The 24,135-nt window shown below is 44.6% G+C and overlaps 1 non-coding gene and 1 gene segment (V, D, J or C); one reads left to right on the top strand and one right to left on the bottom strand.

Annotated features, from left to right (window-relative positions):
- The first annotated feature begins 1,482 nt into the window (after positions 1-1,482).
- LOC101428700 (immunoglobulin kappa constant-like) lies at positions 1,483-6,270 on the top strand. The segment is given in 2 exon segments: positions 1,483-1,632; positions 5,775-6,270. Coding segments are annotated over 2 exon segments (408 nt in total).
- A 4,632-nt stretch (positions 6,271-10,902) lies between these two features.
- On the bottom strand, positions 10,903-11,036 carry LOC111765807 (small nucleolar RNA SNORA9). Its single transcript, XR_002798033.2, has one exon. It is a non-coding gene; the product is annotated as a small nucleolar RNA SNORA9 (small nucleolar RNA).
- Between the last annotated feature and the right edge of the window lie 13,099 nt (positions 11,037-24,135).

The raw sequence follows: 24,135 nt of genomic DNA, 5'->3' as shown, positions 1-24,135 counted from the left end.
GTGATGTCCATGTACAATGTCTAGCACTTTGTAAGAGCTCTGTAAATGTCGGCTATTATGGTAGGAATTGTTATATCTCTGAAGAGAAAGCCTCTTTCCATCCTTCTTTCAAACCACGTTGGCTATATCTGGGTCAGCTATTCTGCACATGTCATTTCCACTTGCCAAATTCTCTCTTTTCTCTACTTCCAACTTGACGCTGCCCTTTATTCATCTTTGGTGAGACCCACTGCTGATTTTGCTATTCAAGGCAACTAGCCAAGCTCCCAGTGACAGAACCAAAGAAACCTGCCCATGCTCTTCAGAATGACAATTATAATGTCTTTTATATAGCTTGCTGTTGTGAAGGTCGGTATCAGAACTTAGTCCTATTACAATTTAGCAGTGCTGAGCTATTATTGATTTTTAACTATCTGGTTTCTTCATTCATTCTACAAATGTTTGCCAATTATTTGCCTAGTAAAGACACTGGACTGGGCCTCCCAAATACAATAGAAATAAAATATCAACCATCTGACAATCTAGTAGAGGAGAAAGAATCTGACAGCTGATAAGAGCAATTAGGTGTTCTAGGCCCAATTGCCTGCCTCTGTGCTCTGCATGATTTGGTCAGCTGCTTGGAGATAATCAAAGAGACAGGAGTCTTAGAAACAATTAGGTGTTCACATTCTAACCCAAGTAGGCAGAGATATTGTCGAGTAGAGGATGTGTTTTCTAAAAGCCGAATGACATAAAGATCTGTAAGGAGTTTAGCCTGGTGGGAGCAATGTAGGCTGAGGGTGGGAGTGGAGGGTTACAAGGGAAACAAGATGACAGTAGATGAAGCTGTTCACAAAACAACGTGAGGTTTTTGGTATCCCTGTTTGTGTTCCTATGGAAATGCCGTGGCATCCATGATTCCCTGGCAGCCCAAAGACAGCAAGGACCTGGGTGAGCTCCGCGGAAATGGTGGCACCTGTGTTGGGCTTTACCTGCCCTACAACAAGAGAACAATCAGTCAAAATAAAATCTACTTGCCTACTCTCTTGACCTTCATTTTCATGTCATGTCATCAGTTGCTTGATAGCAAGTACATTTCAAAGAAATGCATTTGCCTTGGATTGGTATACAGTTAGTCTGTCTGTTTAGAAACAGCATCATGGCCAAGGAACAGTTCCAACAGGAAGACAGTCTGGCATTAACCTTTACTTAGAGACGGTAACAAGTTTCTTACTTTCACTGAATGAGGGTTACCATTTGCAAAGCACCTCTCCCCATCAGGAGAAGGTATGAAGAGGTGGCAATCTTTATATTTTGTTTGTTTTTCCTTCCCAATTTACATTCAGCCTACATTAGGGGAAGGAAGGAGGGAAGCAATCCTGATATGGTAAATAAAATGCTAGAGAAAGGGAATGTTGGGCCATGGACAAAAATGTATTAATCTCTAGAACTTCAGATTTCACCTAAGGAAACAAACATTTCCTCCTGTCAGGAGAACCCAGGGCTCCCATGCCTGCTGGAAAAGGGAGTTAAGATTCAGCAGCTGAGCCAGGCTCTGTTCCACTTCAATGAGAAGGGTTTTTGTACAGCCAGACATCAGAGAAATATCACTGTGTTGGACGTTCGGCCCAGGGACCAAGGTGGAACTCAAACGTGAGTAAAATCCAAACTTTCCTCCCTCGGTTGTCTGTGTCTTGTGATCCTTGTGTTATAAAATGACCTATAAGCTGACTCTTTGCAGCCAGACTCTGATATCCTATGGGGTAAAGATAAAGATAAAGCCTTAAGCAAACTTGAGAATCGAGTGCACATTCTCTGTTTCTCTGAAGGACAAGATTCAGTCACTGGGTGAGAATAACTTGCCTGAGTGATAGTTTCAGAAATTTACTGGGGAGCATCATCATAGATTCTGAACAGAGCCTTGCTCAATGGTCAGAAAGGGAAACTCAGTTTTTGTATGAGTGAGAGACTAAGAGAAACCACTGTGTGTACAGTTTTGGCGGCGGGACCAAGGTGGAACTCAAACGTATGTATTTTTCCAACTGTTTCTTACTATTTCTGTCCATTGGATTTGCCTATTGTTCCTTTTTGTGTATTTTCAGTAGTGGCAGGCCAGGGATGTAAAAAATTTCATTCCTAGATTAGATCCAGAGAAGGGAAAATTGTTGCCCAGGAGGCTAACTGATGGCTAATTTTTGTGATTTCCAAATCAAAATAATTTAATTGGAGAAGGGGTCTTGGTGCCCCTCTCAGGAAAAGTTTTTGTAGAGGAGGAAACTTAAGAAGCAGCACTGTGGTTCACTTTCGGTGAAGGGACCAAATTGGAACTCAAACGTAAGTACATTTTTCCTCCATTATTTGTGAAGTTTTTGCACTGTTGTGACATTTGTGTGAATTTGTGATATTTAGGCTAAATTAACTATGCCTAGTGACCCAAAAGTAAATGGCAGAAAATCTGCCAACTGGGTGAGCGAACCAATTGCTGGATTTTTTAAAGGTGAATAGGATTTGTAGGGAGAAAGAGAAAGAAAGAGCTGGAATTCTCTCCAAATTAGCCAACCTAGTCTGATTAGGTTCAAAAAGAGGAGGTTTTTGTTGAGGGGGAAGTGTGGGTCCTATCACTGTGGCTCACCTTCGGCCCGGGGACCAAGGTGGAGCTGAAACGTAAGTGCCCTTCTCTAACCATTTTTCTTGTAGATTTGTGAAATTGGGGGCTTTTCATATTTGGGATATGGGTTGAGGTCAGTTCTAAGGAGCATGGGATTCTCCCTGAAATCAGATGAGTAAGGGGCTGACAATCGGTTCATCTCAAGGAAGAACGTAGAGCCAGTCAGTTGATGCGGCATTTAAATGGCCAGATTTTCTCCATATCAGCCAATGTAGTAAGAATGGCAGTAGGAAGGAATTTTTGTTGAGGAGAAAGTAATTAAGCTAATACTGTGGATCACCTTTGGCCAAAGGACCCATCTGGAGATTAAAAGTAAGTAATTTCTCTCTACTGCCTTCTGAAATGTATGTCCAATTGCCAGAATTGTCTGTTAGAGGCTTAAATATAAGTTTTGTGATGATAGTAATTGAGAGCAGTTCAGATTTGTCATCAGGTTAAGAAAGTTAAACTCAGTTCCAAATTTAGATTTGGAGACCAAAAAATGGTGAAAATTGATCTAAATTAAATAACTCAGAAAAAAGTGTGTAGATGAATGAAGAACCCTTGGAATTATAAAGAAGAAAAGTAATTTCATTTTCATTGGGTTTTGCCAAATATTTTATTGGTTTTTTGCTCATCATATATGATTAAGAAAAGGAGAGAAATGTATTTCTTAGTCTGTGTTCTCTCTTCTACCTCAGAATTATTTCACAAGTAGAAAAATCAATAGTGTGAACTAAAAGCCAGCAAAAAGCTAGAAAAGTATACCCAATTGTCAAGTAGAAGAGGTGGCTCAATGTCATTTTTTAGAGTCCGAGTGGTAGACTGTCAAAATCAGCTTGGAATGTTCATGCTCTTCTATAGGAAGAAGGCCTTGACATGTTATCTTCTTTTTGTTGTAATCCAATTTTTACATTAGACTAAATATGAAATGATCTTTTATGATAATGGTGTCAAGACTGTTGTCCCCAAAATCCCAGTTTCAAAGAAATGTTTAAATGAAGGAAAGTAAAATAATTGCATTTTTAATTGGCCAAGGACTAGTAGAAAAGCAGGAAACATTTTATTTGAAGAGTGGCCACATTTTTATACCGCCAAGGAGGCCGTGGCACAGCTAGCGTGGGCCATAATCTTCTTGGCAGTATTTCTTCACGATTGAGTGACTTCCGTGGCCATGGCGCTCATGTGGCAGTGAGTGCCTGGCTGTTAAGGTCTGCAGCAACCCGGCACTGATCCGTTTAAATTTGCCGTGGCCTGCTCTTCGTGACACACAGTGATACAAATAATGCCACGAATGAAATGTGGTGGACATAACCTAATGTGGAAAAAACAGGTAATGTATCTATTTGTTAGAGATTTCAGATATAAAATTCACATTCATTTCTATTATTATATCCCCTTAATTTTCACTAGGGGACTATAAAGAACTGAAAGAGATTTTTTTCAGTGATATATAAATTATTTCAATACCTGTGATAAAATTTATTTAAATGATAAAAGCATAATCCAAAAAAGATAAATATATATAAGTCTTTCAGGGCAACCTCCACAGCAGCAAAATTTAATGCCAGCAGTCTAACCTCTCAGGTCTTGATACATTTTACTGAATTCACATCAAATATCATTAATAAATATTAACCGATAAATAGAAATAAGCTAAATTTGTGATGTTTTTAATTTTCAAAAATTGAACTGATTTGGGTAGGAGTATAATATTTCAGTTGTACAAAATATCTAATTATTTATAAATGTGATTAATAACATAAACATATTTTCAATACCTTAATTTTTGATAGAAAAATTTTAATCTAGGTATTTTAATCCCATCGCCTCTAAAAGAGTTTATTAATTTGGCTTTCCTTAGCATCAGCTGATTTCAAAAATGATGTTTAAGGGGGATTATTCTGGTCTCGACAAACTTGGCAGAGGTATTTGGGCCTTTAAAATCTATTAAAAGCTAATAAGATTACTTGAAATAATGCCTAGATCTAATGGAGTAATTGTTCGATGTTTTAATGTGTAGGGAAACCCAGATGGGGATATCACAGAATGTTTTCCCTCTCCTTAATTCCTAGAGATCATATTTTTTTTCTGCATGGCTAATTTATGCAATGCTCTGGAAAAATTAGTCATGTAAGGTTAAAAGAGAAATTTAAAAAGTACAGTGTCTTATGTTGAACTGCTTGGCTAGCTTTATAAGAACCTTACACTTATCTGCTGACTTCTCCTAGCAAAGGATTCTCGATTTGTTTTGTGACTTTAAAGGAGAGCAAACTGAGTGGGCTGTTGGGGACTTGCTGTCCCACTCGGGGCTGGAACACAAGGGGGATTTCCAGGGGCCACCTGGCAGCTGCTCAAGGTCAGAGCTGAAGCCAGCCAGCTCCTCCTGGGCAGGTGGCCAAGGTCGCAGTGGACCCCAGATCATCTCAGCACCCCTGGGCTGGCTGAACTTTGCCCCCACACAGCTAGAGACTCGGGCCAGGGCCAGGACTCACCTAGAGCCTCTGGGGAGGGGAGAGTGGGTGGCAGGGCCCAGAAGGCAAAGGGCCCTCCCCCTCCAGGCGCAGACATGGGCTTGGGGCCCACTCTGCAGGGTGCATCCAGCCCTGCCACGGCGAGGGAAGCACGGGGGGCGGGGGCAGCCTCGAGCCTAGGGCAGCTCTGGAAGGGGGACGGGGCAGTGGGAGCCGGAGCCTTCCCCAGCGGCCGCTGCCTCCTCTTCCTCCATGGGGACAGCCCACACCTGTCCTGGGTTTCGAACTTGGAGGGTCAGAAGAGGTGTGGGTTTCTCTGCCCGTGGCACTGAGATCACTGCACGAGGCAGGGAGAACAGGGGAAGGACAGAAGGTGAGGTCAGACCAGCCAGCCAGGAGACCTCAGGTGGTGTCAGAGTTAGAGCAGCAATGAGCCACCCGAACGCAAGGAAAGAGCCACAGGAGAAAGAGGTTGTTGATGTGGGAGGAGTGGGGGGGTATATTGGAAACTTTTTTTAAAAAATGGGTAGGTGGCGATGAGCAGAGACTCAGAACCGTTGAGCCCAGCACGGGGCCTCCTAGGCTCGTGGCTGCACTGACACGGAGTAGGCATGTTGCTGTGTGTCTGTCCCCACGCGCCCCGCCTGACCACCCCTCTGTGCTTCCCTCCCCAGGGAGCGTGGCCCAGCCGTCCGCCTTCCTCTTCCCACCATCCTCGGAGGAGCTCACTACTGGAAAGGCCTCCGTCGTGTGCCTGGTGAACAGCTTCTATCCCGGTAACGCCAAGGTCACCTGGAAGGTGGATGGAGCCGTCCAGACCAACAACGTCCAGAGCAGCATCACGGATCAGGACAGCAAGGACAGCACCTACAGCCTCAACAGTGTCCTGACGCTCCCCGCAGCCCAGTACAACACTCACAACAAGTACGACTGCGAGGTCACCCACGAGAGCCTGAGCTCCCCGCTGGTCAAGAGCTTCAACAGGAACGAGTGCTAGAACCTGCGAGGCCGCCCCAGCCCAGGGCGCTGCCTCTCCCCAGAGATGCCCGAGCCTCTCTCAGTCCTCCAGGCCCTCCCCAGCTCACCTTCCCCCTGCCCCTTTGGCTTTAAGATCCTAATATTTGGGGAAAAACAAAAAAAAGAATGAACTAATAAAGTAAATGAAAATGCTTTGCACTTGTGGTTTCTCTTTCCCTGACTTAATGTGGTAATACATTGTTTTTCAAATTGCCAATTTTTCCTTCTAAGGAACTAAGTCATTAGTTGCCTCAAGGGCACCACCATTTACAGAAATCCATCCTCTACCCTGCCCTCTATAAGAGCCCACTTGTCTTCAGAGCCTGCTCCACCGCACAGGGCATGAGAGGCTGCCTTGCTTTCCCTTCTCAGCCAGCCCATGTGGTCTTTCCAGGGAGGACGTTCTCAAAGTCACATATGCTTGGCCCATTAAACCTCTCCTGAGAACTTAACCCAAAGCAAGTTTTTAGAAGGAAACAGCTATAAGGTGAGTTATTTCCTTCAGCGGTATATTAAAAACAACAACAACAACAACAAAACAATAACAGTAACCACCTAAATGAATAAGCAATAAGAAAACAAAGCTTTTGCATTTTTTAATTTTTTGATACTCCAATTTATTTTTACCTTAATTTTCAAATTAATACGTATTCTATATCTAACCTTTAAACTCATCACTATATTCCATTTTACTATTAATGGAACCTGGCAATATATTGGGCTTCACTTTTGAAGAAGTTTTGGATCACAGAGAGGTTCAACAATGGCAGGGAGGAATACTGGTGTGGGATGTTATTGACAGGGGACACATGGCTGGCAGGGAGTTCTACAGGGCATATATCCAGGGTACATAAAAATGTTTGGATATTTTCATAGTGGATACAATTAAAAACAACAACTGAGGGACTGCTGAGTTCCTAGCCAAGCGAGCTCTATCACAGTCCTAAAGGAACAGCAACAATCCCCCAAGTGCAACAGCAAAGACCAAAAAAGAAGGAAGGTCCAACAATGAGCCCTTGATACTAATGACTATGCTTGTGAGCCTGTGCACCTGAATTAAGAACAAGGCCTAGAGCTGCGGGTGCCTAAGAGTTCCCTCCTGAGAGCCTCCGTGTTGCTCAAATGTGGCCAGTCTCAAAGCCAAACCCAGCATGTAAATGCATTGCCTTCCCCCCAGAATGGGACATGACTCCCGGGGATGAGCCTTCCTAGTGCCGAGGGATTACTACCAAGTGCCAGCTGATGTAACTAGAAAATGACCTTGAATAAAAGGTTCAACTCGGACCAGCAGTATATCCCTGTCTACATATAATACCAGGAGTTAAAAATGCTTTTTGACCTGAATCAAGGGGGAAATGGAAAGGACAAATGAGTTTATATGGCTATGAGTCTCCAAAAAGAGCCGGGAGGTTATCAGAGGGGTTGCCATTGTGCACACCTCAGCAAAGTCCCAGAGACAGATAAAGTAGATACAACCCCGGGTATTGGTTCTTCTGAGGGCTACAGAGACCCACAGGTTCTATGGTAATGGCAGATGGAGTTCAGTGCCATGTCACTTGGCCCTACTTTGGAGTTTGTGTTTCTGTGTGATGGAGCTGGACTCAGATGTGATCTTTGTTCACAAGCCTCTCCTGTTACCTTTGCCAGAACTATAGTTGGTGCTGGGGTTTAATATATACCCAGGGGACCTGAATCTCTGGACTGACCATGTGATAGCCAGGCCCTGAGCCTCAACAGACTTCAGCTCCCACACTCTGGTTTATTGGACTTACCCCACTCAGCTAACATGGAGTTGAAGAAGATCAACCACCACACCAGGGAGCCAAGAGTGCCTACAACTGAAAGCAGGAGGATTGCATCCAGCATCCATGTGGAATCTAAGTCCCCTCTTGTTACAGATGTGGAGTGGACACAACCATTCCAAGGTCCACAGGATGGAGGAATAGAGTATGGATTAGAGTGGACTTACTGATAATCTATTCATGAACTATTGTGATTAGTAATTGAAGAAAATATGGCATTGGTGTGTAGAAAGTGGCCATGGTGGCTGCTAGGGGTAGGGAATGGGAGGAAGGGATGAGATGTGGAAGTGTTTTCGGGACTTGCAGTTGTCCTGGGTGATGCTGTAGGGATAGTTACCAGACATTGTATGTCCTCCCATGGCCCACTGGGTGGAACGTGGTAGAGTGTGGACTATGATGTGGACCATTGACCATGAGGTGCAGCTGTGCTCAGAGATATATTCACCAAATGCAATGAATGTCTCATGATGATGGAGGAGATTGTTATGGGGGGAGAAGTGCGGGAAGGGGGTGGGGGGTATATGGAGACCTCATATTTTTTTAATGTAATATTAAAAAAATAAATAAAGACAAAAAAATGTTTAAGTCCATTATGGTACTTGAAATCAATGGAGTGTTAAGCCTTGGCTACATTTTTAATGGCATGTTGGGGCCTTCTGTGTGCCAAGCACCCTAACGAGCTCTTGAATCCTCACAACCTGTGAGGTCAGAAATGAACATTAAACTGTCGGGCAGGTTCTGGAGGGCTCAGAGCTGGTCATGTTCCATAATCCAGCAGTTCCACTCCTAGATGGAATCATTCCCCTCCTAACACCTGTACATCAAAAAAATTTATATGTAATAGTGCTCGGAGTCCAAAACTGCAAATAACTGAAATGTCTGCCCACAGTGTAAGGGATAATTACCTCGTGGTATACATACACATTGGAACAGTGCTCAGTAAGGAGACACAACACCCCACAACTACACCCAACACTGTAGACGAATCTTATAAACATGATGTTAAGCAGAGGAAACCAAATGCAAAAGGTACATTCTGTACGTGTCTATCCATATAAAATTCAAAAACAGAGAGAAGTAAAATAAAGCTAGACATTGGGATGGGGTCCTCTTGCATCAGGTGGGGTGGGTGATGACTGGGAGGGCCAAGAAGAGGGTCTGGAGCTCCGCACTATTCTGCCCTCCGTTTGTGCAGTGCTGCTTTGTGAAAGCTGTATGATTATGACTTGTACACTTTTCTGTATGTATATTATATTTCAAAATAAGTTCATCTAGAGGAATGTCTAAGACCCAGTTTACAGGTAAGAGAGGCTGAGAAGAATAGTAACAGGTCGAGGCCGTACAGCTGGCAAACGGTGGGCAGGGATCAAATCCCTCCTGCCTGAACCCGCCCTCTGAAGCCCCCACTGCTCTCCTTCCAGCGCTAACGGGGCTCCACAGACCACGGGGTCAGACATGCTCCTTCCCCGCCTCCACCCCCTAGTGAGGAGCACCAGGTATGGAAACAGAAGGGCGCAGGCTTCAGCAGGGCACAAAGGACAGCGCGGGGGGCCCACGTGTGAAGCGTCACGTATTGGGGTGGGGTGGGGGAGCAGGTCAAACCCACTCTGATTCTCCTCCCACTTCTGTGTGGGCACCGAGCCTTCCCCTCTCATTCTCCCACCCATCCAGCTCACACTCACTGAGTTTGCTCTCAGCAAACACTCTTAAGGAAGTACAGACACAGCTAAGGCAGTATCCCTTCCCTCGAACAATTGATAATCCAGTTTTTCTACTCTTTTTCCTTTCCCTCGTCCAACCTAGAGCAGTGGGTGGGAAAGCACGGTGGTGGGAAAGCTGGATAGGGCAACCCCTTGCCATCCTTCCTCTAGAGAATATTCACTATTACCATGTTTTTGAGACTTAGTAGAGTTCAGAAAGGCTCAATACCATCCCTTCAAATTACATAAACTTGCTCACCCATCCCTGGGAGCCACATCCAACAATTAAGGGTTCACCTTATTCTTTTTTTTCCCCACAGATTTAAAAACACCTTTATTCAACCACTCCCACCCCACCTCAGGCTTAAGCCTCAGCTAGACACTCTACCCCCAGCGTTACGCCAAGAACCAGAAATTCCAATGACTTTTTCGAGGATAATTTACCCCCCTCCCTGTTGTTCGCACTCACAGGGACTGCTCATCTTCTTATTCTTTTTTAGGAGGCACTGGGAACTGAACCCGGGACCTCCCATGCGGGAGGGAGGTGCCCAATTTCTTGAGCCACCCCTGCTCACTACTTGTTGTGTCTCTCATTGTGTTTCCTTGTTGCATCATCTTATTGCATCAGCTTGCTGTCTTCTTTATGAGGCACCAGGACCAAATCTGGGGACTCCTGTGTGGTCGGCAGGCACCCAACTTCTTGAGCCACATCAACTTCCTCATCACTGCACAGATTCCCTGGAACAGCCTGATGAGCACCGAAGGTGCAGCCTTTCAAGGATCTTCCAGCTCTGGCATTATGGGAATTTTGCTGCTCAAACACCAGGGGAATAGTAGACTCCAAAGTGCTGTGCACCATGGTGGGAAGACATCACAGCCGAGCTTTGTCTCCAACAGGAACCCTGCTGAGGCCCAGCATGTTCAGTCTCTGCTCCCATACTGCTCTGCAGCTACAGCTATTCCTCAACATTGAAACTAAGCTGAGTGTCAGCAGGTTTGACACAGGATGGGTGCTCAGCAGACATTCTCACCTGACTCTCCAATGCTCTTCCGTTAAATTCAGCTCATGCTGCCCTCACCAGCCCTTAGCTCCTTAAGCATTCAGCTTTTCAGTAAAAACTTAGCCTTCTTTTCTCTAATCGAACATCCTGTAGACTCAGAGCCTCTGAAAATCTGAATCTTAAATTTTACTTTGCGTTAAACAAGCCACACATGGCCAGGTGGCTGCAATATTAGACAGTGCAGACAAGATGCCCGGTACAGGAGATTTGGGAGGGGGAAGCAACGGTCTGAATTTCTATTACCTTGCTCTGTAGATGGAGCAGAGCAAGGCGTCAAACCATTTCAAAACTGTTCTCGCAAGCACTGTAGGAATGCTCAGGGTCTCTGCAGACCCAAGCACACTGGAGGCTTGCAAGCCCCTCGTCCTTCTGTGATTCATCTATGAACCTGACGTCAGCTCCGCTTCAGAAAGCAACACTCTGAAGCCAGACCCCAGGACCCAACAAGTAAAACCAGGTGTCATGGGATGAATTGTGCCCCCTGAAAGGGTATATTGAAGTGTGAACCTCCCCATACTGTGACCGTGGCCTTATTTAGAAATAGGGTCTTTGCAAGTACACTTAGTTCACATAAGGTCCTGCTGGACTGGGGTGGCCCTAACCCAGTGGCTGGTGTCCTAGTAAGGAGGGGGCGATTGGAAACCAGCTCGGGAAGGTCAGGTGGGAGCGCAGGGACACACCTGCAAGCCAAGGAAGGCCAAGGCTGGCTGGAAGCCCCGGGAGCTGCGGGAGAGGAGGGGCGGTTTCTCCCTCTGAGCCTCCAGAGGAGCCAACCCCGCAACACCCTGATTTCCAGCTTCTGCTCCCCAGGACCCTGAGAGAATACATTTCTGTTTGCTTTTTAGTTCAATAGAGCTTTGCCTCAGGCTGCAACGAGCAGAGGTTGTTCCAGGAGCTGGAGGGAAGGGAAGGTGGGCAGACACGTCCAGCATCCCTCGGGGGTTCCCTGGACTTCACAGACTGTGCTGAGGGTGGGGATTTTCCAGGCGGCTGGAGGACAGGTGGTGGAATCCTGAGCTGACCCAGGCAGTTTCTGCTGTATTTCGCAATGCAGTTTGTGGCCCTTTGTTGCAGCATCGCTAGGAAGCTAACCCAATGAGGCTGGCAAAGAAGAGCGCTCAGCTCCCCCAGGCTTCCTTCCACAAGGTCCAGTGGCCCCAGTAAGGGTTCGTGCACCCCAGTATGGCTGAATCCCCTCCCAGAAACGGGCACCGTGGGGTCTGAACGTTCCTTGAATCTGGAAAGTTCATGCCAACATGTGTTCAAGTCCAAGCAGGCGAGAGAGCCAGGCTGCACCTGTGGGCTGTGAACATGAACTCTGGGTCAGAACTCTGCCATTTACAGGCTGTGGGACTCTGAGAAAGGTTCTTCACCGACCTGGGCCTCATGTTGTCTCCCTTAAAATGCAGATAACGATAGCCACCACCTGGTAGGTTAAAAATAACTGCGAAGATTAAAAGCGATGGCAGGTGAGGAGCTCACACCCTGGCACCTCTGAAAGCCCAGTGGGTGCAGCCTATTGAGTGCAGACAGCTCTGAGCATGCGTAGTGGTACATGTAAGAGAGAAGAGAGGGGAAAGGCAAAAGCAGGGAGGAAAAGGAAAGAGAAGAAATTAAAGAGGGAAAGGGGAAGGGAAGGGAGAAGAGGAAAATAAAAAAGAAAGCAAGAATGAGGAAAGGATCTCTGGCAAAGAAACTAGGAAGGGCCTGCCCTGGGACACCCCGTCAGGCAGGGCTGCTGTCCTCTCTCAAGGCAGAGAGAGCGTCTCCACACTCTGCACGTAGCAAGTGGGAAGCAGCGACTCCTTCTGACATGGGGAGACCCACCCATGGCAGAGGACATCAACTGTTTGGGGGAAAAGATGTCTGGACATCTGGAAAGAGCATGTGGACTGTGTATAAACTAAGACACAGTGAGAAGAGCCAAGACTTCCTGGTAGCTGGAGGAAGTTTTATAATAATAACAAAAGTTTAGCCTTCCAAGACTGGGGCAGTCAGCTGCTCACCCCTCACCCCACCTGTCCCCGCTTTAGGCCACGCCCACCGCCCCAGGCACCCCTGAGTGCACCGCTTCCCCCACATCCACCTCAGCTGGTGTGCAAGACCAAGAGCCTGTTTGGAGACCTCGAGGTCCTTTTCCAACTCGGACGTCCAGGCCTCAGGATGGGATCCTCTCTGGTTTCAAAACTGGAATGTAGCTTCTGTTTTTAAATTATTTCTATAAAAGGAGGTTTTTAGAATACTCCATGTTTCTTCATGTTGATGCTAACACGTTCCTGCCCACAAGACCTGGAGCAATTCCATGAGGTAAACACAGTATTTTGAAGAAATGGGAAAAGGGAGTGGAGTGGATGAGTAAACAAAATAAAAAGAACAGGAGGGGGCGGATGCAGCTCATGGTTGAGTGCCTGCCTCCCATGTACAAGGCCCCTGATTCCTCCTTAAAAAGAAAAAACAGGTAAAGGAAAATGGAGAGAAAGAAATTGGGAAGGCAGAGAGAGAGGGGAGGAAAAAGAAGCAAAAGTTGAGTGATGAGAGGATAAGATATGAAATAGGAAGAGAAAAGGGAAAGCAGAGATGCTTGTTTGTTGTTTGTCTTTTTATAGCACGCCTTGTTCCTGGCTTTGACAATTCCCAGTCCTAGCTTTTCAATCTGTCTCCCTCCAACCTAACAATTTTATTTGCACTTTCTTGAAATCCTGGCTCCCAGTGAGATCACGTGTAGGTCAGGCCTTTTCATCTTCCCATAGAAGGAGACACTTAGGCTGGCTCTGGAGCTTGGGGAGGAAGAGGAGGGTTTATAAAGGCTAACGAGGTGGGACCTAACATTGTACCAAACTACATTGTTGATGAAGTGGCCACTGGAGGATGTAAGGCCAAGATGCCAGGACACGGGCCCTGAGCTCCGAGGCCCCATCCCCATGGGTGAGCACAGGTGAATTACCACCAGGGGTCAAGGCAGCTGGGATTTAAGCCTGGAAAGACTCAGTGGATAAACTATTGAGCTCCTTTTCCCACATCATTGTCTGCACATAATTGCCCAGGAAAATAGGCTCACAAGTCATAATAGGAAATTACTCGAATTTTATGCCTCATTTTTCTCATATGTAAGGGGAGGAATATGACTTAGTAACACTGATGTGAGGATGAAATGAAAAAATTCAACTAAAGTGCTAAGCACCTGGCTTAATACACACTCTAGCTGCTAAAAATGTCAATCACTGCACGTAACAGGAGTAGCTCAATCTGCCTATTGTTTGACTTCCTTCCAGGGCTCCTTGAGCCCATTCTTCACAGTCATAAATCTTTCAATCTCCAAGATATTTGAAGCTTGCTGTTCCTCTCTGTCTTCAGCACAGCCGTCACTGGCCACACGTGGCTACTGAGCCTGGAGATGAGGCTAGTCCATACTGAGACTTGCTGTAAGTGTAAAAACACATCAAATTTGAAAACTTAGTACAGAATTATGTGTATGAAATACCTGATTAATAATTTTTATATTGACTACATGTTGAAATGGTAATATTTTAGATATATTAGGTTAAATCAAATAAGATATCAGAATTAATTTTACAGCTTTCTTTTTACTTTTTTAATGTGGCCACTGGAAATTTTTTAGTTATATATGTGGTTCTCATTATATTTCTATCCGGCGGGGCTGTCTAGATAATTCTAAGCTACCACACCTGTCCCAAGCTTTATACAAAAAGTTTTGAACTTAACATTAATCTGCCCCATGGAAAAATGAGATGAATTTCCCTGGGCTCACACCCAAAACGTTAGCAAAGCTTAGAGTAATTATTAGTGAAAAGATACTTTCCAGTCCAATCCCCTCATACAGATGAAAACTCCAGCAGAGGGACGCCTGCTTCAGATTGTTCAGCTGCTAAACCCCTGGGCTCCTGTGTCCTGACATCTAGTTTGCTACTGATTCCTCTTTACCACTCTATCTCCTTCTGTACAATTATCCCTCAAAAAAATCTCTCGATACCTTTTTCACAAGTATGGGTATAGAAGTTGCAACAATGTAAGCCATAATTACATAACTTCCTTGGAATACAAATATACTCGGACTCAAATAGTTATAAGATGAGAAATACCAGAGGCTTCGAGGGGAGGGAGGGGGAAGAATAGGTGTAACATGGGGGTATTTCGGGACACTGGAAGTGGCCTGCATGACATTGGAATGAACGATATGGGCCATTATACATTTTGTCATAACCTATAAAATTGAGCGGAGCAGAGTATAAACTCTAATATAAACTATAGTCCACAGTTAGTAGCAATGCTTCAATATGTGCTCATCAATTTTAACAGCTGTATCACACTAATGAAAGATGTTAATGTTGGAAAGTATGGGAGGGGAAGGATTGGGGCATATGGGAAGAATCCTCTATATTTCTCATGGGACATTTATATAATCCAAATCTTTAAAAATTAAAAAAAAATAATTTTTTAAAAAGGTGTGAAATATTTTGCAAAGCATTAGAGGGTAGTAGACCTAACTTCTCACATATCTACACAAGCTCACATATTTACTGGACATGACATATGATGTAGGGAGCTAAAGGGAGGTTAGCAGCTTCTACCTGCCCCTCCCAATGCTAGCAATAGTGGGGAATGTAAAACTGTATGAGACCAGTTTCATGCTCCTTGCCACTGATGAGCTTACAATGTAATTCCACAATCGAGACACACACAAGAAACTGAACCAGTCCCTTAAGACAACAGCATCTGATGGGAAAGGCCGTGTGGGGAAGCTGAAAACTTGTGACCAATAGTCCATGGACTTGAACCCCAGTTTACTCACTCATTTAACAAGCATTTATTGAATGCCTGAAATGTGTCCGACGCTGTGTTATATGCTGAGAACACCAAACAGGTAGAGCTTCCTGCCCTCACGGAGCTTCTAGTCTAGTGGGGGAGAAAAATAATAAACAATATTAATAAGTATAAAATGAACTATCTTAGATAATGATAAGTGCTAAAAAGAAAATTAAGGTTAGGAGGAAGGGCAGAGGTTGCTGGAGCAGGTTTATATGTTTAGGTAGTTCAGGAAAGGTGTCAGTGAGAAGGTAACATTTAGGGCAAGAACTAAATGAAGTGAGGAAGCAAACCATGTGGATGAAGAGGGAAAGATATTCTGGGCACAGGAACAACAAACAAAAAGTCCTGGGGTGGGTGTGTGCCTGGTGTGCTCACAACCAAGGGAAGTGGCCGGCATGGCGAGGAAGAGGAGCAGATCATGTAGGTTCTCATCAGTCACAGAGTGAACGTTTCTACTCCAAGAGACATGAGCGTTGGTGAGTTTTGAGCAGAGCCATGATTGCCTTTGACTTGTATTTAAACAGGATTTCACTAGAATGTTCTGATGAGAACAACCATCAGGGGTTGGTGCAGGGGCAAGTATGGAGGTAAGGGCCAGAGCTAGGAGGCTATTATAATACTGTAAGCTATCTTGAAAGTGGACCTGACAGACTTACTGCCTGTGGAGGTGGGAGGGAGAAAGAAAGAGAGAGAGAAGAAAAGGGTGACTCCAGAATGCACAGGCTGAGGAATTGGAAGAATGCAGTTGCTTTAATTGAAATTAAGGAAACCTATAGAAGGAGCAGATTTGGGAGGAAAGACCAAGAGCTAAATGTTGATCCATCTGGAGTTAATTTTTTGTATGGTATAATGCAGGGGACAAGGTTCATGAATTCCCCTATGAATATCAAGTCGTTATAGCATCATTTATTGAAAGCCTTTCCTTTCCCCATTGGATTGCTTTGGCCTTCATTGACAATCAACTGAATACATCAATTTGGTCTATTTCTGGGCTCTATTTCATTTCAGTGTTCTATTTGAATATCCTTATGCCAAGAGATACTGTCTTGATTTCTAGAGTTTAGGAGCTCTATTTTGGACATGTTCAGTCTGAGGTGCCTGTTAGACCACCAAGTAGAGACGTTAGGTAAACAGCTGGTTATGAGTCTGGAATTCAGAAGAGAGGGGCCAGTGTTGGAGACATAGGTGTGATGTCTCCCTCATAGAGATGGTGTTTAAAATCCTAAGACTGAGTGAGAGCACGTAGGGGCTGAGTATGGATGAAGGAATCCAAGTTCTGAGCTGGGAGACACTCCAACTTTAAGAAAGTTGGCAATATGAGGAGGATCCAGGAAGGTTTGTGAAGTATCAGCCAGAGAGGGAGAAGGAAAATCAGGGGGTAGTGGTGCCCTTGAATGCAGTCCAAGTGCTACAAGGAGGAAAAACTGACCAACTATGTCAACAGCTGATGACAGGTCCAAGAAGATTAGGAATGAAAATGAACCACAGGAGTTAGCAATGAGGCAGTCATTGATGAACTAGATAAGAGCAAATTCTGTGGAATGGCAGGGGCAAAAGTTTTGACTGGAATGGGTTCAAATAGAATGGGAGATGATAAATTGGAAACAGCCATCATGGACAACTCTTGAAGGAAAGAGTTAGAAAAGGGAAGCAGTAAGGCAGTTCCTGGAATAAGAATTGGTGTCTACTCAGGGTATATTTTAAATTAAACTAAATGACCAAATTTTTAAGTGTTAATGATAATGATCCAGTGGAGAGAAAAGTCTGATGCTGCAAGGGAAAGAGGAGAAAATTGCTGGAGTGATGTACTTGAGTAGGTGAGAGGAGCAGATGGAGCACCACTGGAGATGTTGACCTTAGCAAGGGACAGAGATGGTTCACTACAGAAGAGAAGGTTGTATCCACAGGTGCAGAGCAGAGAGGAGCAAGGCTGTCTTGGGAATTGCTCATGACTTCTCCAATAAATTTGTATCATTTGCATATTGTAGGTTTAGTAGCCTGGGAAGACTTTGTAAATTTAAGCAAAGGGTCTGAGCAGGATGAAGCTAAGAGGAGAAACAATGGGGAAGAAGGGGGAAACTGTCTAGGATGATTCCTTTCCACCTGCCAGTTCCTCTCTCCTTGGCTCCACTTGCCAACATTGTCATGGACAAAGACCCCCATGGACACCCCAACAGATGTCCCCTCTGAACCCTGCTTTCCTTTCCCCCCACACCCTCCATCCTCCCTCTCCTCTGTCCCTTCTTCTTCTTCTCCATCCCCCATTCTCAGGTAAGCAATGGCTTCCCTTTCTCCTTCCCCCTCTCTCTTTCCCCAGCTCCTCTCAGCCTTCCTCCCCTCCATTTACTGACCCATCTCTTCTCAGGTTTCAGCTAGTCCTTTCTACCCCTGCCATGTGGCATCTCATGTGGCAATTTATCTCTTTATGAGAAGGTTCTATCTCCCAACTCTGGCCCTACTCTTCTGTATCCCTGAAGCTAGCAAGGTTCTCTGGGTAAAGTCTGGACAGGGTTGAAGGAAAGGAGAGGACAACGGAGCCAGGGAGGCAGAGGAGAGCAGGGAACTGACATTAGCTAGTACTGCCACATGCCCTGCTTCCCAAATAAGGAATCTAAGGCTGAGAAAGGTGATGCCATGTGCTTAGGACTACGAAACTCCTGAGCAGTAGAACCATGACTTAATCCAAATACTAACTAATAAAAGAATCAGACTAGATGGTGAATAAGCTTCTTCCTTCTCTATGAGTCTTTCTCAAGAATATATACAAGCTTTTATTTTACCTTGGGTTCACTGTGGAAGCAAATGAGAAACATGCCATGGCCTATGTCACACTAATAAAATGTTGATAATCAAGATAAGAAACAAAACAAGAACAGAGGAGACCTGTGATACAGCTGATGGTTCAACAAATGCCAACGTGCAGCAGGTTTTTGTAATACTTTATGATAATAGTAAGGGATACAATGTCCCAGACTCTGACAAGGATCATATCAGTGGATCCTCCAAAAGTCCCATGGGGCAGGTTGGATTACCCTCATTATATAGATAAGGAAACTAGGACTTAGAGAGTAAATACCATGTCCAATGTCACACAATCAGTAAATCCAGAAATCAGGATTCATACTCAGGCAGCCTGATCAAGAGTCCAAATTCTAAAACAGAGTGCTGGCCCCTCAATAGCTACTACTCATGGTTGCTACTTTCAGGGACAAAGTATTAGAGACTGTTAGAGTGAGAAAGGAGCTTAGAAATGAAATTTCTCATTTATTAATTAAGGAGACTGAAGGACAGCAAATGAATGACATGGTCTGGTCATTTAGAAACAGAATTGAAATTTGAGACCAGCACTCGTTTACCTATGTTTTTGTTTGTATTTTTTTTCTTGAGGCCACCATTGAGTTGGATAAAAAGACTCCCTACAGGGAAGCGGCTGTGGCTCAATCAGTTGGGCTCCTGTCTACCATATGGGATGCGAACCCAGGGCCTCCTTGTGAAGGCAGGCTCGCCTGCATGCCGTGGAGAGCTGACGGCCCATACACCACAGAGAGCTGGCACAGCAAGATGACACAACAAAGGGAGACAAGCAGATACAGAAAAAATGTGCAGCGAATGGACACAGAGAAGAGACAGCAAAGAAATGGAACAAGCTGCAAGGGGGAATGAATGAATAAATAAATAAATAAATAAATAAAAAGAGATCTTAAAAGAAAAAAAAGACTCCCTGCATTGCTGAGAGAAATCTCTTTTGCTGATTGTAGTTGCAATCAGCTGTAGATGCCATCAACAGACTATATAACCTAAATCCTGTTACGTTTTTACCCAATGCAATAGTGAACTAATTAGAGACATCTTAGGGAAGGAATCCATGGACTTCTGCAAAAATGGAGAATTAAGAAAGGTAGTTTGTAAATAAACTCCTTTACCAAAGGTCCTCTTCATACCCAGTATTTTCCATCATCTCATCCCTCAAGCCCCAACCATGCCTCCAACCATTCCCTCCCCCAGGCTGATTACCATCAACTTACAAGATGAGTGAACTGAGAAGATTAAAAAAGTAACAATACCTTATGAGGGATAGTCCCAGAGACCAAGATAGCAAATGTCATAGCAACGGTCATACTGCTTTGGTCAAGGAGAAGATCCTTTGGGGAACTGAAACCAGAACCCTGAGCACATCTGCTGGTTTCACTCCCACCCTCCTCTGACGGGCTGGGGCTACACTTTACACCCTTTCAGAAGTTCCTATGGCCCCTGCACCTGGGGCCCTCACAGCACCTGGCCAGGGCTGTGTCCAGTGCTGCAATGGGAGGAACAGCGATCCTAACACTCATTGTTATCACTCACCTTTCCTCACTGCCCCATCTCCAGGCCTAGGATTTGTTCCCCTTGGAAAGCCTCAGCTCTGAATAGTCATTGTGCTCTAAGAGGCTGACATGGTAATAGGGCCCATAGTGACTCCCTGTGAGAAAGGAACTGGAAGCAAGAAGTTTCTTCTCAAGGTCCAGAAAGCTCCTGGGAGTATTTGAGAGCAATGAGAAATCATTTATACTGAATATTTTGGGCATCTCGGTGAACAGCTCAGAGGCTGGGAAGGGTAGGGAATAGCTATAGCAACATTGCAGGACATATTTCTGTATACTTCCCAGAACCCCTGACAGAAGCCTTCTGCCCACCACATCCCTGTCCCATCCATGCATGTAGTTATCCATACATCCCTTCACCCAGTCACAGTTTCAGTCTCCTGCCCTTCTCTACCAAGCAACCCTAACTGCTACAGACAAAACTTGTTTTTATGTTGGAATGTGTGGATGTCCACCTTCATTCATTCTATGCACCTTTATTAGCATCTTCACCAGCCAGCCTCTGTACTATGTTCTGCAGATAACATAGTGAACAAGACAGAGCTCTTGACCTCAAAGAGCTCCTAGCCTAGTAGGGAAACTACCAGAAACTGCAATAAGGAACAATGGGATGAAGTGGGGGTGAGAGGTCTAGCACAGAGAAGGGACACATAACACATGCTGGAGGTCAGGGAAGATGCAAACCTTCACCCTCCTGCCCAAGCATTAGCCAGCCCAGGAATTACCTGATGCAAGGTTGTCTTCATCCATCAGTCCACTGCTTGGGGCCTCCAAATGGGAAGCTGTGGGTTAATGAGCTTATAAACTTACAAACTTACTTACCCATCTTGGTCTTGTGTTCTTTATCTTTAGTAAAGCAATACCCATAATCTCGGTCTTAATATCATTGTGAAAATTAAACAAAATAGTGTATATAATTCACTTAGAACAGGGAGCATATACTCAATCTACTATCCTTTTTTTAATTCTTAATTATTAATAGGTTCTTTGGTTCTATGGCTATGCTCAATGGACATCCTCCTTGTAGTAATTCCACAAGGTAGCTTTAAGTTTTGTCTGAAATCTTTATTTCTTCCAACATGTAATAATACACTCCAGTTCTCCTGCTCATCTTTATCTATTTGAAATGTAAAGGCAAGAAAAATCTCTGAAAGATAGAGAAACTGAGTTGCAAAGTGAAGGCACTCTTTGCTGAGGCAGTATCTCACTCACAGGCCTGAGAATCCAGTTCCATTCAGCATATTTCCCCCCAGCTCATCCTGCCTGATGCCAAAATGGAACATATGAAGTGTTGCTGGATTAATGTGGAAGGTGCATTTCCCAAAAGACCAATATTTCATACCGAAGAGAAAAAAAGATGTGTCTCTGGTCATCAGCTTATGACTCCCAGTGGTCCCACTATCAGCTGTCTTCCCAGCCAAAAGGACAGTAAGCTCAGGGTATGTTTCCTGTCCTTGCGGAAAAGGAGAATCTGGAAGCTAAGAAACCACAAACTCCTCTTGGGCTTCATGCCAATTAGACCTGCCTTCTCGCCCTGGAAGTTCATAAGCAGGCACGTGATGGTAAATCACTAATGTCCTCTAATGACTTCTTTTCACTGTGCAAAGAAACAAATGACAAGGAAAACACTAACATCGCAGAAGAAAATGAGAAAATAAACAGATGCACAATTTGGGGGTCATAATAAATTCTACCAGACTCCTACAGCTCCCGACCCCCCAGTCATGCCTGGATCGGTGCATTCTGTGTGCTAAGGGCTGGGAAGCTGCACAAGGAAAACGGTCACGGCTGGCCCTGTCCACACGGGTCTGCAGCAGGAAGTACAGGCCCTCACCTTGGACCCTTCAAGAGCCCCAGCACAAACAGAAGCTCGAATCTGTCCCCAGGACCTGAAGTAAAACAAGGATCTCACACCTCCTCCCATTCCACGTTCACGCTACACTTCGCACACTCAAGGATCCACATGTGGGCTTCCAACACGTATTTTCTTTTGCCCAACTAAGACGTTTTTCCAAACCTGGGGACTCTCTTGTGTTCAAAGTGACCAATCCAAATGAATAAGTCTGCATTCCTCCAGATGTATTCATTTCCTCTCTCTCTTCTTTTTTTAAGGAACAGAAAATATACTGTGTATGTGTGTGTATGCGGAAGACACACAGGAAACAGAACAACATTTTATTCAACAAATTGATGTTTATAATTCAATTCCATTGAATTTCAATTAAATTTTTTAAAAAGATTGGAGGGACAGAAAATAAAGAGAAAGATAAATCATAAGCAATAATGAATGAGGAGAGAAAAGACAGAAAAACAGAGAGATGGGGAGACTCCAGAGGCAGCACGAATCAGGTTGTTCTCCGGCGTGCGCGTGGGCTGTGGGCTTCTCACAGCCGATGCACGATAAACTGGGCAATGAAATGTGGATCAGCTGACCTGCCACTCACGGTCCCAGGGTTCAGCTGCTTGATGATATCACGTTAAAGAATCTCTACGGGACCGTAGTCAGCAGAGCAGCCCACCCAAAGTTGAAAAGAGTGAGGTCGCCACATCCTCCAGGGCTGGAGGGGCCCGAGGCTCGCAGCTCCCCAGCAGCTTGTCTTCACATCGCCTCGTCTCCCTCCCCGTCCCTTCCCTTCTGGTATTGCACAGGCTTCAGGACACAGTATCTCCCAGACTGTCTTTTTTTTTTTCTTTTAGTAAGTCATATTTTATTTGCTAATGACTTTACACGTTGGCAGTGACCGTGAAGCTGGCATTGTCAACACTTCTTCACATAAAGAATGTGTGATTCAGAGTTGAGTGGATCACTTTATTCTTTATATCAGGTCTGTATTTTTTTAGTTAACTTTTTGTTTTTAAAGAAACTTTAGATTACATAAATGTTACATCAAAAACATAAGGGGGATGGAGGAACAGAGTATGGATTAGAGTGGACTTACTGATATTCTATTCATGAACTATTGTGATTAGTAATCAAAGAAAATGTGGCATTGGTGTGGAGAAAGTGGCCATGGTGGCTGCTGTGGGTAGGGAGTTAGAGGAAGAGATGAGATGTGGGGGCATTTTCGGGGATTGGAGTTGTCCTGGGTAGTGCTGCAGGGACAGTTACCGGACACTGTAGGTCCTCCCATGGCCCACTGGGTGCACTGTGGGAGAGTGTGGGCTATGATGTGGACCACTGACCATGAGGTGCAGCAGTGCTCAGAGATGTATTCACCAAATGCAATGAATGTCTCATGATGATGGAGGAGGTCGTCGCTATGGGGGGAGGAGTGGAGAGAGGGGGATGGGGGGTATACGGGGACCTCATTTTTTTTAACGTAACATTAAAAAAATAAAGACAAAAAATAAAAAATAAAAAAATAAAAAACATAAGGGATTCTCATCTACTCCAACCCCTCCTCCTCCCACAGTCTTCCCCATTAACAACATCCTTCATTGGTTCCTGATTGTCTGTAACAAAAATAATAAAGTCCTTGGAACAGGAGAAGCTCAGCACACACATACGAGTGATGGCTCCTCTGGTCCCTCCCTCACCACCTCCCCCGGCATGACCCCCACCCCCTCACGGATCCGTGTCTGTCCAGAGGATTGACCACGCTCACGTTCTGCAGACTGGTTTTCCCCACCCCAACCTCAATTTGGCTTTCTAATATGAATCGTTGCCCAGAAATACAGAAACACCTAATTATTATGTAAGAAAAACAATTCACTTCTCTTAAGTACTGTATTCTGCAGTGAGTTAATAAGTAAGGTTAAAGTTCCTAAAACTCAGATTTTCACTGGGCCTGTCTGACAACAGCTACAGATAACGTCACCCACGTTGTCAGATTCATGACATGCCCCAAAATAACGAGGCACAAATAGCACGTTATTTGAAGCGCTATCACAGTTGTTTACTCTATAACTTATATTAGCTGTTTACTTGCAGGTATGTCTGAAAATCAACAAAAACAATTGGTTCTATTTCCAAATAAAATTGGTTCTATTGGTTTAGATGACCTAAAGAAATACCATCTTCCCAAGAGACTGATGAATGAGCTCTGATGATTGTACACATCACTGTGTTCTCCACATACCATCTGTCACATCTGGATTTGATTCATGTAAATGCTAAGCTCATCTGCCTTTATTTTCTATCAAAAAGTAAGCTACTAAAAGCAGGCCCTGTGTCCACTGTAGTGAGCCAAGCAGTTTCACTCAGAAATTGTGTATCAAAGCAAGGGCTGGAGGACCTATGGAGAGTAACTCTTTTTCAGTATTTTTT

Source organism: Dasypus novemcinctus, chromosome 17, assembly GCF_030445035.2.
Source record: "Dasypus novemcinctus isolate mDasNov1 chromosome 17, mDasNov1.1.hap2, whole genome shotgun sequence".
Classification (NCBI taxonomy): domain Eukaryota; kingdom Metazoa; phylum Chordata; class Mammalia; order Cingulata; family Dasypodidae; genus Dasypus; species Dasypus novemcinctus.
The sequence above is the reverse complement of the archived record's forward strand: the minus strand, read 5'-3'. Positions and strand labels throughout refer to the sequence as shown.